The following is an 18,530-nucleotide window of genomic DNA, read 5'->3' as shown; positions in this document are numbered from 1 at the left end:
AGTTAAAATATGAGTATGATTTGCGTACTTAGAATGTTACAAAAACTTTTTGGGTAGTTTACATTTCAAATATTTGAGTACAAAATTCTCAAATTTAGATTACACTTGAGCACATCATGTTGAAAGCAGACAAAATATCCACCAATAACAGGCATGGGGTATTTTACATCTCTTTTTGCAAACAGCACATAAGTCATAGCGTCACGTATATCCATTGCATACGACGTTGTTTCCCATAATCCTATTTTTGTCAGTATGCCAGCTGTCATAATACAGTCAATTCTTTCAATTCAAAACCTTTTGAGAAAGACATTGGTTGCAGCAACGAAGTAAAAACCAACTATTTAAAAATTAAATAATCTAATGTGAATTACCCATATAAAATCAAATAAAGTCTTAAACTGGTTGATGTATTAATGATGATTTAATTTGGTCTATGGTCTTTTCCGACTTTTGCTAGAAAAATAAACAAAAAAATGAACCCTAGACCAAAATAGTTTTTGATTGTATCTTTAAAATTATGTGCTATAAGTGTTACTAATTAATACCTTTTAAGATGAAAATGTCAAACACGAGTAATGAAATTAATTAAATTAGAAATATAGCTTTAAATATGGCTTTAATAGAAAGTTAAAATAGTTTAATTTCAACAATATTAGCCATTTTTTTAATAAAAAAAAATAATATTTTTTTTTAGAAATCAGTGATGCAGCCGAGATCGACATGTCTGTCTCAAGCCACTGGAGGCCGCCATTGCTCTGCTATAGCAAATAAGAGAAGCCTTTTGCAAGAGCTCACTGGATGCATCATTTTGTAGAAACATAAGAGAAAGTGAAAATCAAAAGCGTGCAAACAGACACACATACATATAGATATATGTGTGTGTGTATTATATATATATATATATATATATATATATATAGACATCTTTGCAATCAATCATTGTGTATCAGAAATACCAAAAATGTACACAAACAGAATATCATCATTGTATTGTCACAACTCTCGACACAGAACTGAAAGTACATTAAACACTAAAAATGTACTTATTTATTGTCTCCACCATAAAAACCACAACAATCACATTAAACACAACAGCAGTTCACTAACTGTGGTGCCACACGAAATATTCACAACTCAGTTCATCTTAAGAATCATTTTCAGACTGGCTCATAATGTCAGGAATATCAAGAAATCCAAATATGGATGCCACAAAAACATCTCTCTCTTGGCAGAAAATAAGGACACAAGGAAGATTTTTAACATTCCATCAGACACAGAAAAACTTTACCCATGTGGAAAGGCAATTTACAGACATACTGATAAAAACATGCCACCCAGGAGGATGACAGGTCAAATCAGGACAATGTAGAAGTCTGTGAACACACACAAAGTCTTTGTCATTTACTTTCAGTGATGTGTTACATATATATAAATTTGTTTGAAATGCAAAACCATTCTGCACATTACAGCTACCCAGAGAGTAATGATAAGAAATGTCCTTTACCTCGTGTCAATTGCACTTCAATAATTCACCTGCAATGCATTTTAAAGCCCTTTTCATTTATTTCCCACTCAGTTCATTTTCTGTCTGTACTAGTGTGAAACAGTAAACAGTTCTTCAATGACAGAGGAATGCTTTTATCTCTGAAGCTCACCTTTTACATTCCCTTTATGCAAACACACAACTTTTTTGAATGAATGCACCAACATAAACATATACCTTGAAGACCACATTATATTGCTGTGCTTGACATTGTAGAGAAACACAATAAGGATCTCTGAGCATATTAATTCATAAGAAACAACTACATGGACACTTTCATCTTCTCTTTGTCCTATGTTAAATTCTTTCTTTCCTTTTATAAACCAACAAAATGTCCCATCCTTTATGTGGACTCCCTGGGAATCCTCCTGTGGAAGACCACCGACCTCTGCTGAAGCTGTTGCTTCCTCCTTTTTTTTTGATCCCAGTGGCACAGCAGTATCATCTTAAAAGTTGTACGGAAAGTTTTGTTGCACAGGGCATAGCACATGGGGTTGACTGTACTGTTGACATAGCACAGCCAGTATCCTACTGCCCACAGTGTCTCTGGGATGCAAACTTTACAGAAGGTATTGAGCAACACCATGATATTGTAAGGTGTCCATGTGATGATGAAAGCAAACAGGATGGCACTAAGAGTTTGAGCAGCCTTCTTCTCCTTCACCAAAGACATGCGCTTCCTCTTGGTGATCTGAGTCCGAGCTCGGGCTGCAAAACGCTTTGCCAGAGCTGCCTCTTTAAAGGACAAAGGAACAGACGGGGATTTTATGGTGGCGCTGGGGGCATCATTTTTGCTGGGTGTAGTGACAGCTGTGGGGGAATCATCCAGAGAGCGTTCATTGGAGGTTGCCTGAATGGTGGGCATGGATTGAATCTTGTGCGGGCAGAAATTATGGAAACTATTTTCAGAACTGTTTGCTCCATCAGGTGTAGTGGTGGTGGTCACGTTGGTAGTGAGTGTTGAGAGGCTATCTCTGGTATACTCTGCTCCTCTGAGGGGATCCTCCTCTGAAGCTGCATCTAGATCTTCACATGAGGCAAGTTGGGAGTTAACAGCAGCCTTTATTCCTGGCAAACTGAGTACAATGGAGAAAATGGCATGACTCTGGGTAATAATTTCTTGGCCACCACAATCCTCTTCTTCTGATGACCCGGAATGGTCCAATGAGGCTGCAGCATCATTGTTGTTCCAGCTGTCACTGCTGCTTTGGTCTGGATCCCGCTCGCCTTGTCGAGTACTACCAGGCTTCCACGAACGACCCCCAGGCCAGCAGTGTAAGCGACCAATGAGCTCCTGACAAGTGTTCTTTCGCTTGGACAACCTGGTCAGCTCATAGCTACTGCAACTCCGAGAACTTCCGGTATGATGAACAAATTGAGCTTTGTCACCGGTACCATTCCCACTTCTTCCCCCTATTGCACCATGACCTCCCGAACCCTGCAACCCAGCTAACTCTTTAGAACGGTTCTGAGTCTCTTTATAAATGCGCCAGTAGAGAACACTCATTATCGTCACAGGCAGATAGAAAGCTGCCATGGCTGTGCAGAAAGTTATGATGGGCTGTGAAAGGAATTGGATGTAGCATTGATCTGAAGGCACTGTCCTTTTACCCTCAAAAAACTGCCAAAACAGGATGGCTGGAGCCCACAGAACAAGAGAAACAAACCATGCTAATCCGATCATAAGTCCAGCTCGTTTGGTGGTGCGTTTGGCACGGTATGTCAAAGGCCTGGTGATTGAAAAGTAGCGGTCAAAGCTGATTACCAGCAAATTCATAACTGATGCATTGCTGGCCACATAGTCAATAGTAAGCCACATATCACAGGCCCAGTTTCCCATGGCCCAGTAGCCCATCACTAAGTACGTAGTGTAGAGGTTCATGGAAATCACCCCTATGATAAGGTCAGCTACAGCCAGGCTCAGAAGGAAGTAGTTATTGACTGTTTTAAGCTGGCGATTAACCTTGAAAGAAACCACTACCAGCATGTTACCAATGATAGTGACCAGGGACAGCATGCTTGTGAGCAAGACAATGAGAACAACCTGCCATACATGATGACCACCCAAGGGATCGAGGGCTGATGTACCATTTCCATTTTGTGATTCAGAGGTGTTGATAGTATTGGACTGTGAGTAGGCTCCGGTTGCCGGGGTAGATGTGTTGGTTGTCAAGAAGAAACCAGGATCTGTGCTGTTTGAGCTCATTGTTATGTCCTGGCATATTCTAAAGACAGACACAGAGAGGAAGAAAGGGAAGTTAGAGAGGAAGGGCATATAGATGGAAGAAAGGGTGATAAAAATGAGAGAAGACATATTAGTACTGGGAAGACACCTTAGTTGTTTCTGTCCCTATTCTGCACCAATAAGTGAGGCTAGAAACTCATTTTGTCCAGGAGTGGTAGAAAAAGATGTGTGGTTAACCTGTCAATCCTGTTTAATAATCAGTCACGTCTTAATCTGTATGTAAACATGCATTGAAAATCATTTTAAACCTCATGAAATTAAATTAAAATCTGATACTCTATACCAGTGAGGATAGAGAACAATAAAATGGTGTTACTCTTTGTCATCTATATCTCTGCTGACTGAATTTTACCCTCTGAGGTGTTGAGGCTAAGCCAAGCTTTAAGCCACCGAGGTATTCCACCACACTTACGTGAATGACGCACTGAGGCGCTTCCTTGTAATCAATAATCCAACATGCCCATTTATGCTTAATTACTGTTTTATTTCCATTAAGTTTCTCACTTAACTCGACCCATAGTTAATATCAAATTGCAAAACATTCACAGTTCAGAAGTCAAAAAACTAACCCGGCCAACAGTGGTTTGTACTTATACCTGAGCACTAATTATTCCCAGGAGACCCAATACATCATTTGGCTCCTACTGGGGGACAACCCCATCAATAATTAAAAAATAAATAAATAAAATAACAGGTAGTAATAACAGTTTTATTACATGTAGTCTATAGTCTATTCTGCTAGTGCCGACAAAGATCCTGTTTAAGGCATAATAGTTCATGATAAACGTAAGATGGGCTGTGATTTTGTAAAGTAACACATCACATCAACATATCAAGTCTAGCTGTATAATCATGAGTAATTAATGTGGTGCTTTCATTCAGATGTGTTCATGTTTATGTGTTTGTGTTGAAACCAAACAAGAGTTGCTTGAAAGGAAATATACCGGTACTTAAAGGAGAAATGTAGACAGTTTCCTGTGAAAAAAAGTGTGCTATAAGTAGATGATTACCAATGTCCACACCTTTGCAAAACAGTCACGTAGCAAGCAGACTTTAATATACTGAAGATACTATGTTTCTCCCGCTTTTTCATTTATTATTTTCTCTTCTCTTCCAGTAGAACTATTTCTTTAATGATGGAATTATCGTGACTACGGCATGACTACTGTTCACTTGTTTATAATAAATGTAAGACTTCTAAGTGTGTCACGTAATTGAATTACTTCGCTGGCTTCTACCAAGTCACACACCAAGCTTGAAGTAGATCAAATGAATGGTTTTCACTAGAGGCAAATTACAGACAGACAAACAGACTGAAAGAGATTCCTTACATTATACTATGATGATGATGATGATGATGGCGACAAGCATTAATAACACATGTGCAAACACACACACACACACACACACACACACACGTTCCAACAGGTATTTGAAACCGAGTGCTGTATCTGTGCTTTGACAGAATCTGAGACTTCCCACAGAGTTGCTGAAGAACCCCAGTGCCCAACAGCAACTGGAAGCCGTATGTGACACCTTGCACACACTGATATTGTTGTCAGGAGGCTCCCTGCTATTCCCAGTGCAGACTCGTAAATTGCATCCATACATTCTCTATATAATATCTGCAGACAAAAATGTTATTAAAGCATACTGTATACAAAAACATGGTTTGACTGAATTAAAAAACTATAAATTTAATATGGAACGATAGCCTTTGCAATATATACAATACATACAAAGTCCACTTAAACGTTTTACAGGGCAAATTTTACTGAGCTTGTGAGACAGCAGTGTGTTGCTAATGAGTGTTAAACATCTCCTAATTGGCTTACAAGGGCAAAATGTGCCTGTGTGAAGATAAGGCCTTTAGGGAAATCAGTCTTTAATCTGCTGGTTTGAGCAGATGTAAACACAGAGGATGGAAAAATGACTCTAGGAAAGCAAATAAATACATTTTTTAAAAGTAAATTCCGACAATCAAATATACAGTCAAGTGCTTGATGTCCTGTGGAGGGAATACAGGCATAGAATCACAAAGCAGAGGGGGAGTTGTCCTATGGGAAAAGTTCAAAACGTCAATCCACCTGCCTTTTTCAGACACAAGATGATTGTTGGCAGTCAGAGTTAAAAAGTTCCTTCAGAAGCAAGGATATACAGCGCATAACACTAACAAGAAAATGACTAATAAATATTTGAAAAAAATTAGGGCTGCCAGTTAAACGTGTTAATCAGATTAATTAATTACGCTGCAAATTTGCGCTATAAAAATTAACGCAATTAATCGTGAGTGGCAAGTCAATGCTCAAGTAGTTTAAATTTGCCCCATTAAGTGACCCGTAGGCTGCAGTGACGTCACTTCCTACCTGTGCCACTAGTCAAAAGCAGGGTGACTGACAAAAGAGATGGACGCGACACAGGAGAGCGAGGCAAGCCCACTCGGACCTTTGGGCAGAAAGTTTATTTATAAAAAGAACAAAAACGGGTCTATCAACAAAAATGCAGTGTATTTTCATATCACCGAAGCAGCTCCGGCCTAACGTATCATTTGATGCAAAACATGTCAAGGACACAGAGTTGTCTGTTGTCAGTTCCTGTAACGTTAGCATGTTATACTATTAATTTTGAATTGAAGTATTGAGTCAGCTTTAGTATTCATTTTGATTGAGAGTCTGCTTATGTGCCTATTTGAGACTCAGTCTTATTTTATTTCTGAATTTTTTTTATTTTATTTAACTGTATTTGTATCACATTTTTGATAAATGCACCTGGCCTAATTGGTTTGCTGATGTGCTTGACCTTTTTTCTTTTGAATTTCATTTATAAAGCACACTTAACCAATAAAAATGTGGATTTCAAATCTTCTCTTCTTGGTGTATTCTATTGATTAGTCATGCACTACAATTTTGTAATGTCCTAGAATTCAAATTCTTTATTTGGGGGCCTTTAGCAGGTATGAGATTAAAATGTGATTAATTAGATTAATTAATTACAAATTCTGTAATTAAGTAGATTAATTTTTATAATCGCCTGACAGCACTAAAACATGTTTTCAATTACGTGTGTCTGTTGATGTTGGTGTCTGTATGTTGATTTAACTCCATTTCTGTACACACTGTTAATTTCTAAGCAGAAATTATTTACACATGGAACATCTAAGCCTTGTGGTTGTTTTAGACTGCAAACGGTCTGCTATCAAAATCTAGAATTTTAGTCCCCTGGAACTGGAAGCTGGCGACACAACAGAGCGACAGTGGTCTTTGTTTATTTTCTCTCTCATTTGAACAAATTAAGCCTGTATGTAGTTGATGCCATAATTTTTCCAGCTTGGGTGGGCTTGAAGGACTTTTAACAACCAGTTGCTATTACTGTAAAGGCATTACAGTGTCTCTGTCTCCACATTACACATTTGAACACAGATCTTAATTTTGTCTCCAAGACACGTAGGTGGGGTGATTTCAGGTACACAGGGGATCGATAGTTGTTTAACGCAATGTGGTCCTTGACATTTTGAGGCATTTGTCCTCACAAGGATGGACAGAGCAATTCAAGTTTGCTCCCAGGATCCATCTAAATGATTGGGTGACTAAGACACTGTCATTTCAGGTTTCTATTTTCAGCACCTCATTTAGCAGAGAAGCGATACAGGCAGATGATTCAATGATTCAAGGATGGTTTATACTGTTGTGATTTATTTTAAAAGACCACAATTTTTTTGGTGCAGTTTTTTCACAGCCCCTATTTCTTCAACTTGAGCGCCACAATCATCAAGTAAAGGTATGGGAATCAACAATTGGCATTTCTCCTTGCATTCACAAATACACACGATCAAGAGCAATTAATCAAAGGATTCTGTGTTATCAAAGAAAATGAGGAATAATGTCAATTGGCCTTTTTCGTTCTGTCTTTTTAAACTTCACGTTTTGTACTGCATTGCTAATGTAGGGTCTTACAGTACTGGTGCCAAAAGAAAAGACAAATTTGAACTCAGATGAAGGTTTTACTGCAATCAGACATAGTAAACCTGACAAGCTAAGAAAAACTAATGAAAAATGAAGATCCAGACTGTAAGGAAAGAATTAGACTTTCAGGCAATATAAATTGCAAGAGAGCAACTATAAACTGACTCAACCCACCAAATCCAACCAATGGCAATGCATGTATTATAATTGGAGGAACAATGCTGTATTGCACGTGTCTGCCTCCTTCTGAGAATCAAACAGTCATCACTGACTCTGCGTTAAAGACAATGCTGTCTTTGATTTTATTTAATTTAAATGTATAGTGTTAAAAATCTTGCATTTCAGTAAAGTCTCTGCTACCCCGGCGGGCTGGATAATGCATTATTATACAGTGAGGAATGAGATATACCATGACTGATCCAGGTCATATTGAGTGACAAAACATAGTGAAGGTGATTGTTTCAGGGTAAAATGTGATCTGGAAAACAGTGGTACTTGGCCAGCTGCTCTGTGAATTTATTGATTTTGGGCTATTGCTGAAGCCTTGCTGATACACAAAAGCTGGGGTCATACTATCACATGGAGGCATTACCTTAGGCCTGCAAATACTAAACCAATACATGAGCAGCAAATCCAGTGGCACTGACTTAAAAAAATAGCCCATCACATTGGAAATAATAAAATACAATTAAAAAAAAAATACAATTCGATAAAAAACAATAATACAATACAATAATAATAATACAATACAATTTATCAAATTTTTCCACTTTATATTATTATTCTCAGCATGAATGAGAAAATATGGCTGGAACAGTTGTGACTTGATGACTTGAATTGAGCCATAAGATCCACTACATAACTCTGGGATTTGCCATTGTTCAGCAGAGTGAAATATTTAAATTAACCTAGTGCATGTCAGTAAACTTTCTTTTAAAATACCTTCATGCATCCTCCCTGCTGTCAACACGACACAAAAAAATGATTGACAACACTCGGCTGCAACCATAAATATTACGTGAGCCATCACAACATCAGAAATACTCAAAGTAGAGTAGCAAGTAGAGTAGAATGGACTCTTTATATTATTTACATGCAGTGTCTAAATAGATGTTTGTACAACTGCATTTGAAAATGATGGTAAGACATTGACAAACCTATATTAGATGGTTGACTGAGGTGTTTACAATAATAATTTTAAGACACTGGTGAATAAATCACAAAGTTAGATTTAACTGCAATTTGGGTTAGAGTATTCAAATTACCACGATGAATTATGTTCTATATGAAACAAGACTTTAACCACCATTGATTGACATTTATTGTTGTAAACTGAACAAAAGCTTTTCACAAAAGTTTTTTTGTGGAAATGAGCCATGATGAAAACAGGAGTATAGAGACGGCAAGCGCAGGGAGGATCTTTGTGTGTGAGTGTGTTTTATCCACAGAGAAGTAAGACAGGGATTTTGTTAAGAGGAATAATAAGCCGAGAAATTCCAAAAGGATCATTGCACCGACACTGAAGCTCTAATTATATCATGTTTAGCTAAAAAAAATCATGGGAGGGTGTAGTTGTGCTGGCCTTGTCCTTCATAAAAGAAAAACAAACTTTGTAGTTACACAGGATGAGCTAAACTATTCTCATGCTGTTGAAGCTCAGTTTTTCGCCAGAAGATGGTTGCAAAGGCTGTAAAACAGCAAAAGGCCATCTGTCAAATACCCTCAGCTGACAAGAACAAGTGCTCAGTGCCTACATAGCAGGAGACAGACTCAATGGAGTCCATGAGCAATTTTCAGAGAAAACTCTTAAACTTCACAGATCAGGAAAATCTGGAGTGAATTTTTTATTGTGTGAAACCTTTACAGCACCTCCTCCGAACAAAGGCTGTGAAACCTACAGATAATAACAGTGCACAAAGGATGTCCACCACAGATGGTCTAGCCTCAGTGAGAAGTACGACAAAGCATAATGGCCTTACTGTAAAAGTCATTGCTGGTAAAAAATTAAGCTTCAAAACACAACGTTAACAAGAGCAATGTCTGTCTGATGGCTGAGGACACCTGTGAATCATGAGTTTTAAAAGCACTTAGAGGAGATGCTACAGAGCAGCAAATCTACCTATAATGGAGGCTGGAGGCACTTATGATCCATTCTGATTAATTCTTCCAGTGCTGTTTGCACTTTTCTGCACATAGTTGAACCATGGGCAGAACATTCACACATCAATTTACTATTTATAGCTACAGTCAATTTTTGAGTTTCAAGTAAGGTGACTTTTTGTCTAAGCAACATTCAAACTTTACCCAGTATCCCAGCCAACTGGGGTCTGAGGCAAGGGACACTCCGGGAGCGATGCAGGTGCAAGACGGAGCCAAATAAAGACGAACAAGCAAGCACATAAACACACTCACACCTTCGGGCAAATTCAAGTCGGCAAGTTTGCCTGAAGTGTATGTTTTTGGAGGTGGGAGGAAGCTGGAGAACATGGAGAAAACCGATTATGCCATCGCGCCACCCTGCTTCAGATAGGCATCAAAATATAAGTAGTTATAATTAGACTACATGCACAAATGTAGCCACAAGAGGATACAAGCCAGTGTCTTATTGTGCCGGTCCCAAGCCCGGATAAATACAGAGGGTTGTGTCAGGAAGGGCATCCAACATAAAACTTTTGCCAAATCAAACATGCAAATCAAATCTATGACTTCCATACCGGATCGGTCGAGGCCCCGGTTAACAACAACCGCCATTGGTGCTGTTGACCTACAGGGTGGCGGTGGAAATTGGACTGCTGTTGGTCGAAGAAGGAGAGGAGGAAAGTGTGTTTGTAGGACGAGAGAGAAGAGGAACGCCAAGAGTATAGGATTGAGAGTAGGGACGTTAAATGTTGGAACTGTGACAGGAAAAGGTAGAGAGTTGGTTGACATGATGCAGAGGAGGAAGGTTGACATACTGTGTGTCCAGGGGACCAGGTGGAAAGGTAGCAAGGCTAGAAGTTTAGGACCAGGGTTCAAGTTGTTCTATCATGGTGTAGGTAGGAAGAGAAATGGAATAGGAATTATCTTGAAGGATGACTTCGTTAGGAATATCCTGGAGGTAAAAAGTGTGTCAGATAGAGTGATGAGTCTGAAGCTAGAAATTGAAGGTGTGATGTTCAATTTTGTTAGTGGGTATGCTCCACAGGTAGGATGTGAGCTGGATGTGAAGGAGAAATTCTGGTTGGACATTGATGAAGTGATGCAGAGCATACCTAGAAGTGAGAGAGTTGTCATTGGTGCAGACTTCAATGGACATGTTGGTGCAGGAAACAGAGGTGGGAAAATCCCCATCTGCTAACATTAAGCCAACATTTCAGACACTGTGATCCTTACACCTGTCTTCTTAACACACTAGTTAAATTGTAAATCTGGTGTAAATACAATCTTTGAGACACTTACATAAACTACTTTACATTATTTACCAAGAATGAGCCCGGCACAATTTCTGTGTGCCTTCTCAGAGTGGCTGGGAGTCGCAGAAGGACACATCCAATTTCAACATACGATTGTTATTCATGGGAGGCCTCTAAAAGAGCCATTTTTCACTACAAGTCTAACTGATGGGAAATGTCCCTCTCAAAAGAAGCTAACCATTCATTCCTTATCACAATAGTGCCTGAGAGGTTGTCTGCAAGGAGCAAAAATTAGACGATGTGTGTGAGGAGATAAGTTAAATTAAAAAGCCCCCAGAATAATGGTGATTTTATTGCACTGGACGGTGAAAAAAATGCTTCAGGTGAATGTGCAAGATTTGCTTTTTTAATGGACTTTATTGAATAGTTGTGGCAAAATAAAACCCCATTTTGGAACTTCAAACCATTTCCTTTTGCCTTGACTGCTTGGAGAACAGCAAGAGATAATCACAGATTTCTGATCCTTGTTTAACATGACTGAAGGTTTCTCCATTCGAAGTTAGATAAACACACCTTTGAATGTTATTTTTGAAGAGAAAAGAATGAGACTCAACTGTTTTTGTACATGTAATACAATGAATTTCAGGACAATCCTGCAAAGTAATCTTTCAGGAACTCTTTCAGACAACATAATGATCATAAAACCAGCTTGGTATTCAACACTGGTGTGGCAGTGTTAACATGCTGCTCCTCTACTCGGTGCTTTATGGTAAACAAGTTGGGGGGGACTTTACACACGGGAACATGGGCGTGGGCGTTACACCTGTTATGTGGATGCTGTTATGGTGGATCTGTGTTCAGCACTTGAGGAGCAAATAAAGTTAATAAAGGAATATAAATGTCACGTTTATTATGTCTAACAGGCAGTATCACTGAGCCTAGCTCCCATACATATTTGTGATAAGATTAAATCAGTACCAAGTATGAAATAGAATTTGTGGGGTATGTTTAAATTATATCACATCTCAGTGGAACATCAGTATCTGTAGAAAAGCCTGACAATCTGATAATAGTTGTTTAGATGTATCAGCTTGGGTCGAAGTTGTGGAATGACTAACTGAGCAACACCACAAATGCATTGGAAAAAGAAGTGAAGAAGACATCTGAGGCAATATGCTAGATCAATTCTTAGTTGAAGCTAGATTAATAGAGTCCAGATATTTATATTTTGTATTCACACTTTAGTTTCAATGCCAGCTCAGAGACAGAGCCATGTGTTTTTGAGTAGAAATATTAAGTCTGAAGTCATTACCTCATTATTCACGCAGGATATGTACATGTAACCAGTATAATGTTTGCCTGTAAATCCAGAAAAATTAGACTGTGTATGTGTGTGTTTGTATGTATGTGTGTGTGTGTGTGTGCGTGCGTGTGTGTGTGTGTGTACAATGAAAGAAGTCCTGTAAGTCCCTTAATACCAGGAAGCAGCTCAGCATAATTATTCTGCCTAACCTTGTTTATTCTCCTTTATGACCATGGGCAGCCAGGAGATCTGCTTTTATTGAGGTGTCTTTTTTTTTTTTCAGATTTCTACAGCCGAGTGTCTGAGTCCTGCTTACACTGGCACCAGCAGCCATAAACAGATGGGAGGCAGTTTGGCGGTAGCTCAATTTGACAAAATAACAATGCGACAAAGTGAAATACTAATCAGTATGAGAAGTTGAGCATCTGATCCGGCCAAAACCAGAACTTGGAATGATCTCTGCTGTACGAAGAGAAGGTAGGGGGGAAAGTGTAGCTATTTACATAGTGTGGGGTATTTTCTATATCTGCAAAGGTTTGTTACATGTTATTATTCTGTTGGACGTTCACTGGAGCATTTAGTTTCAATCCAGCAGTTAGTTTATATTCTCAGAGTGCAGTTATGGTTCATAGAGAAGGGTCATTGAATGGATGGATGGACAAAATGGTTCGACCAGAGTTCATGTTGGGTCTTAAGCTTCATGTCCATTTTCAATTTTTCAGTGTTATAAAGGCCATGATGTGTTGCGGCTGAGTGCTTTGGAGTGGACTAGAGATGAAAACAAATACTCAAGTTATATTTTTGCTGAAAAGAGGTTTGCTAAAACCTGCTAGAGGAAAAAATGAAAAATGAAAACATATTTTCCTTATGAGTTTGGTATTAAAACATCTAAGTAAATGGTCCTGTAGTTAACAACAGAATAAACTGTTTGGTGACATAACTTACTGTTTAAGTGACAGATCAGACAGTGATCAGAAGAATTATGACTCCTGTCTAGAACAAGCGGAGAAATGTAACAGAATCACAACGAAAGTATGCAGAGGAGGAGGTTGTAGGAGACTGCGTTTGTAGATATGTATGATCGACCTCAAACTACCATAACCAGTCTAAGAAGGAAGTGAGGTCCTGTAAGCAAATGTTAGTTCCTCTATGTGCTTCCATTTACAAAGAGTTCAGTAAAAAAAAGTGGGAGTGTGTCAATTTTGCTTTACCGATAAAAACACGAACCACCTGTTGTTAAAAAAAAAAAAACTTAATCTATTTGTGTCTAGTGTGAGACGTCCTGTTATTGGGCTCAGCTGGTGTATTATGGTAGTAGGTATGAGGGAAAATGTACACTTGGAAAGAGAAGTAGGATGTTATTACGCTTCAGACCAGTGCTGGAGGCTCATGGGATTTCACACACATCCTCACCTCTGCGGTGGGTCTTCGTGCTTTTTGACAGCCTCAGTAACAACCTGCTGGATCTCTTTAGACATGGCACTCTTCAACACTTAGACATGCCTGCGTGTGTGTCTCTGTGTGTGTGTGTCTGTGTGTGTGTATGTGTGTGTGCGTGCGTGCGTGTGCCTGTGTGTGCATGTACAGGAAAGAAAGAGATGGGGGAGAGGACAAAATATAGAGGCAAAATAGGAGGCAGTTGAAGAATGGCTCAGGGATATGTCAAAGCAAAAGGCACTTGAGGAGAACGCTAAAAGTCCTTCTTTCATTCCTACAGTAAATATAAACCTGGATGAGGTCCAAGACAAAATCTGTCTTTGTTTAGATGAAAAAAAAGTTACTGTCATTTAAATTAGGTTGAATCTTCTGTTGGATGAGAGACTGGAAGACAGAGGAACAAAAAAACAAGAGCTCATGCATTAAATTTGCCACAGTGACAACTAATTCCTAACAATCCCCACAATCCAAACTATGAAATACCATCTTTGAGGAGAGCTCCGTGCGAAGCTGATTCCAGGACTGACTCGCTCGTCATGCCTGCACTCCAATACAACCCCACACAGATGCTATACACATGTACATGATAGGCTATTGCGATCAATCCTTAAAAGGAAGTGCGACCATCTGTCCATTGAACAGACACTCAAAAGAGAGTGAGAGGGAGAAAAAACACACACTCACTCCTATGTAAACAAGCTTAGCCAGGAGGAGACGTGTCTTTAAATGCTGGAGGCAGAGATGCTGGGTCGTGCTTAGGGCTCAAGAGCGTGAAGGAGGGAGGTGAAAAGACACCGTAAGAATGCGAGAGGAAACGTAAGTGCTAGTGCCTCCTGCATGGGGAATTTAAGTTATCCGGAAGTAGGATATTATTTGTTTATGTGAGTGCAGAAGAAAAATCCATGTCTCGTGTCAGGACAAAGGGCTGTCATGTAACAGAAACCATGATCTACACCTTTCATGGTATGCTTGCATAAGACACAAGTACACGCAATGAACCACTATTACACACTGGATTTCTCTCTCACAAACATTTGAAGACTTGATCCTAGAAAGGCAACGCCACACAAAGGGGGCACTGACTGAACTGGTTAAAATATAGTCCAAACACTTCTGCTAGAAGGTGCGGGCAGGCTTACATAGACAGCTAGCAAAGCACAACTGTATTGCAAACATGAAGAATCGCAGAGACATGGACATGTACACAGACATATCTTGCTGCCCCTGTGTCTCATTCAGTCAAACATTACAAACTCACAGACACACACACGCACGCACGCACGCACGCACACACGCACGCACACACACACACACAAAGCTGAAAGGATATCTTATTCTGTACAATAAACTTAACCCAGGTGTCCCTGGCACTGAAGCCCAAAATAGGTTTTAAATTTGATTCTTAAATTGTCTGGAGATGGGAATGTGGTCTCATCTGTCTTTCTCTGAATCAATAGCCCAACTCCAGATGAACCAGACACAGATGTTAGGTTGATCTGAAAAGACAAGTTTAATTTAACAAAAAAAATCACCGCACAAATATACAATGACCCAAGCTTTGGTACAGGTAGGGCTAGAAACAGGAATGCACTGCAATCAGATAAATGATGCTGAGTTGTTGGCTACTTGCAGAAATGAACTGAGTTTATCTGAACCAATTGAATCTCAGATTTACTGTGTTTGTGTTTACTTCTACATTTGTTTTTAACGTTCGCCACTCTCCTCTGATCTTTCAATTCAACTGATCAGTCCCTAAGAGGTAAAACCATGCATAAATAAGAGGTGGGTAAACATTAAACTTCAGTTTTACGTGTAAGAGACTATATACAACATATCACTTACTGTTAAGAGATTCAGTGTACAATTTACATAAATTAAATAGCATCAGATCCACCTGCAAGGTAATTTATTTTTTACGGTTGAATGTAAGGTATACATCCTGCATTACATGTGACAATAATATAGCTACTAACAAGGTGATGATTCTCCTAAAGCAACTTTCTAGTCCAACAACCACTCAAAGCGCTTAATTACACAAGCCAGTCTTTACCTACTCACACATATGGGATATCTCACATGGCAAGGGTCCACCTGTTCATCATTCACTCAGCAACGTAAGATTTAGACTGCAGGGTTCAGACCACTGACCTTTCCATGAGTGGGGAGATGTTCTCCCTCCTTAGCCACAGCCACCTTATAAAATGAAGTTAAACAATAAAAGAATATGAATTTGTTCAAAATACACTTTTCCATAATGGTGTCACACTTCCTAACATTTTGACTCTTCGAGGGACAGCAAGAGTTTATGACAAGGACACAGATGCTGATGATATCAGACCAGTAATAAAATTACTAATGCCTAAGTATAAATGTGCTCAATAATGTAGAAATAAACAAAAAGAGGATTTTTGAGAACCCTGTCATACAAGTTATTTATGGACTGGAGCACGGAAGGACATGGTGAGCCCTGTCCTCATAGTAAAAATAAAATTATTTTCAAATGTTCAGCTATCACACCTTCCTTTCACTTTCTACTTTTTTGCAGGTAACTTTATGCTGTCAACTATGTTTGCTATAATATTGCATAGTTTACAGAATGTTAGTGTATGACACTATATTTTCTCTATGCTGTGGTTGCCATTCATAACCAATGATCACGGTGGTTATGTAAACAAACATTAATGCATATGGGATCACATATGAAGACAATCTAAAGATGTGATTGGCCTTTAGCATTCATTCAGGTAAACTGGAGGTAATACAAAAAGAAAAAAGAAAGAGCATAGATCCAGAGGCTTTAAGACACCACTTCTTGTGATGAAATATGAGGATGTTCTGTGGAATTATAGAAAATACTTTGACTACACTCAAAATATATGTGCTGCAATACAAGTACTGTACACAAAAATCTGTCTATAATAGTATGCTGTTTGAGCCAATGAAACACGGGTTAAAATGTTATCAAACTATGAGTTGTAGAATTGCTAAAATGTGCATGGTTTCACCATATGGCTAACTTCCATCTCCCTAAAAAAATAAAAAAAAGGGGTGAGACTGTGGTCAGTATCATATTGGAAAGAGAGGCACTGTTAGAACCTAATGCTGAAACATGTTCAATGGGTGTTAGTGCTCTGGTACCACAGTATGTAATTTATAGCCTACAATTACATGTTAAATTGGGTGCTCTCTGGTTAATGAACCTTGAATGCTAATGGTGACGGATGAGTGATGGATCAACAACACGCAGTGGGGTCTAGCTGCCAAAGCTCCACATTATTGGCATGCCAGAGAAGATGCAACAGAGAAGGGAGACCTGAAATAGTCCCCGTATAGTACTTCAGCAAAATTACAATGGATCTGAACTAAGGCCACCAATGACAGAAAGGAACAAATTCTAAATTAAATCATTTGTGCAGAGGGACAATCCACAAGCACATCTCATTTTCTACCACCCATAGATCTAAGTAGAAAATGTATAAGGCGCAAAATTAGCATAACGAGGGAAATCACTCGACTAATACACAAGTAGACATATCTTACATAATAAAACTGCCAGCATCCATGGGGACCACAGCAAGTAGTGAATGATGATCTGTGGCATGTAATAGTTCCCATCCGGCACACTGACAGGAACATTACGAGGATGGAGAGTGATGAACTCTTCATAAGCCCATGATGCTGCATGGAGCCATGCTGAGTGGAAAAAGACTCTCTTTGACTCCCAACTGCACTTACAGCACAGCTAATATGAGTGGGAGCACTAAACGCAAGGAACAACACAAACCAAATCAGCATCCTAGAATATTATGTGGGTAGTTCAACCATAAATATAATTTTCAAAACTATCAAGGAATCATTCAAAATTACATTTAGGTTGGAATAAGTGAATATTCAACTGATAATTTTCCTGTTCAGCTGTCGTCAGGTTTTTTTAAAAAATCATTTAAAAGTAATTTTCTCATGTTAGGGATAAGAGAAGACACAAGTACCAGTTACCACAAAGGGTAATGTTGGCACAGCATGTAATACAAATAAAACACTGTGATGACGATGAGTGAACGCCTTCTATTCTTTAAAATTTAGCTACAACTTGAGACATTTGTCATAATCAGGTTTCTGAACCTCCATTGCTTTGTGTCAAACTGCCTGCTGCATAAGTCATGCCATTGATTGATTCTTCACTGCTGCTCGAATCATATCATTAGAAAAAAAGGCAGCAAATCATCTGCAGTAGTAAAAATAGCAAAAATTACATTTTCATTTACTTTGCCTTTAATTCTTAAAAACAAACAATATATAATTTTTTTGTTTAAGCAAGAGCTATTAAAAATGACAACCTCTTTTCATTCCTCCTGTGTAATCAAGACTGAAGCTTTGAGTCACATTCCTCTCTACCTGCGGGACAGTTTTTCTCACCCTTAAGGCTCTTGTGTCTCACGTCAACCCCAAACAAGGAGGCTCTAAGGTCCTTAAACATATTTAAACAATTCTGACAGTATGTTACTCAACACCAATGTTCCCTCTAATTTTTCACGTGTCTGGGCAAACACACAAGCTTCCTAAGCACACTGAGGACCACTGTGAGCAACATCCTATGTGCGCACCCACACACCAGTATTACACTCGTTCGAAACCTTGAATCATA

The 18,530-nt window shown here is 38.9% G+C and overlaps 1 protein-coding gene across 3 annotated transcripts in view; it reads right to left on the bottom strand.

Moving 5' to 3' along the window:
* Positions 1–910: 910 nt before the first annotated feature.
* The window catches only part of chrm3a (cholinergic receptor, muscarinic 3a), a 73,662-nt gene continuing 56,042 nt past the window's right edge, over positions 911–18,530 (bottom strand). For all 3 annotated transcript variants that reach the window (XM_068327333.1, XM_068327334.1, XM_068327332.1), the window contains one exon: positions 911–3,771. In XM_068327333.1, the coding sequence (XP_068183434.1) occupies positions 1,890–3,752 (1,863 nt within the window). In that variant the 5' untranslated portion in view covers positions 3,753–3,771 and the 3' untranslated portion in view covers positions 911–1,889. The remainder of the gene's footprint in view (positions 3,772–18,530) is intronic.

The sequence above is a fragment of the Antennarius striatus genome, chromosome 11, assembly GCF_040054535.1.
Source record: "Antennarius striatus isolate MH-2024 chromosome 11, ASM4005453v1, whole genome shotgun sequence".
Classification (NCBI taxonomy): Eukaryota; Metazoa; Chordata; class Actinopteri; order Lophiiformes; family Antennariidae; genus Antennarius; species Antennarius striatus.
Note: the sequence above shows the minus strand (reverse complement) of the source record. Positions and strands in the feature narration are given on the sequence as shown.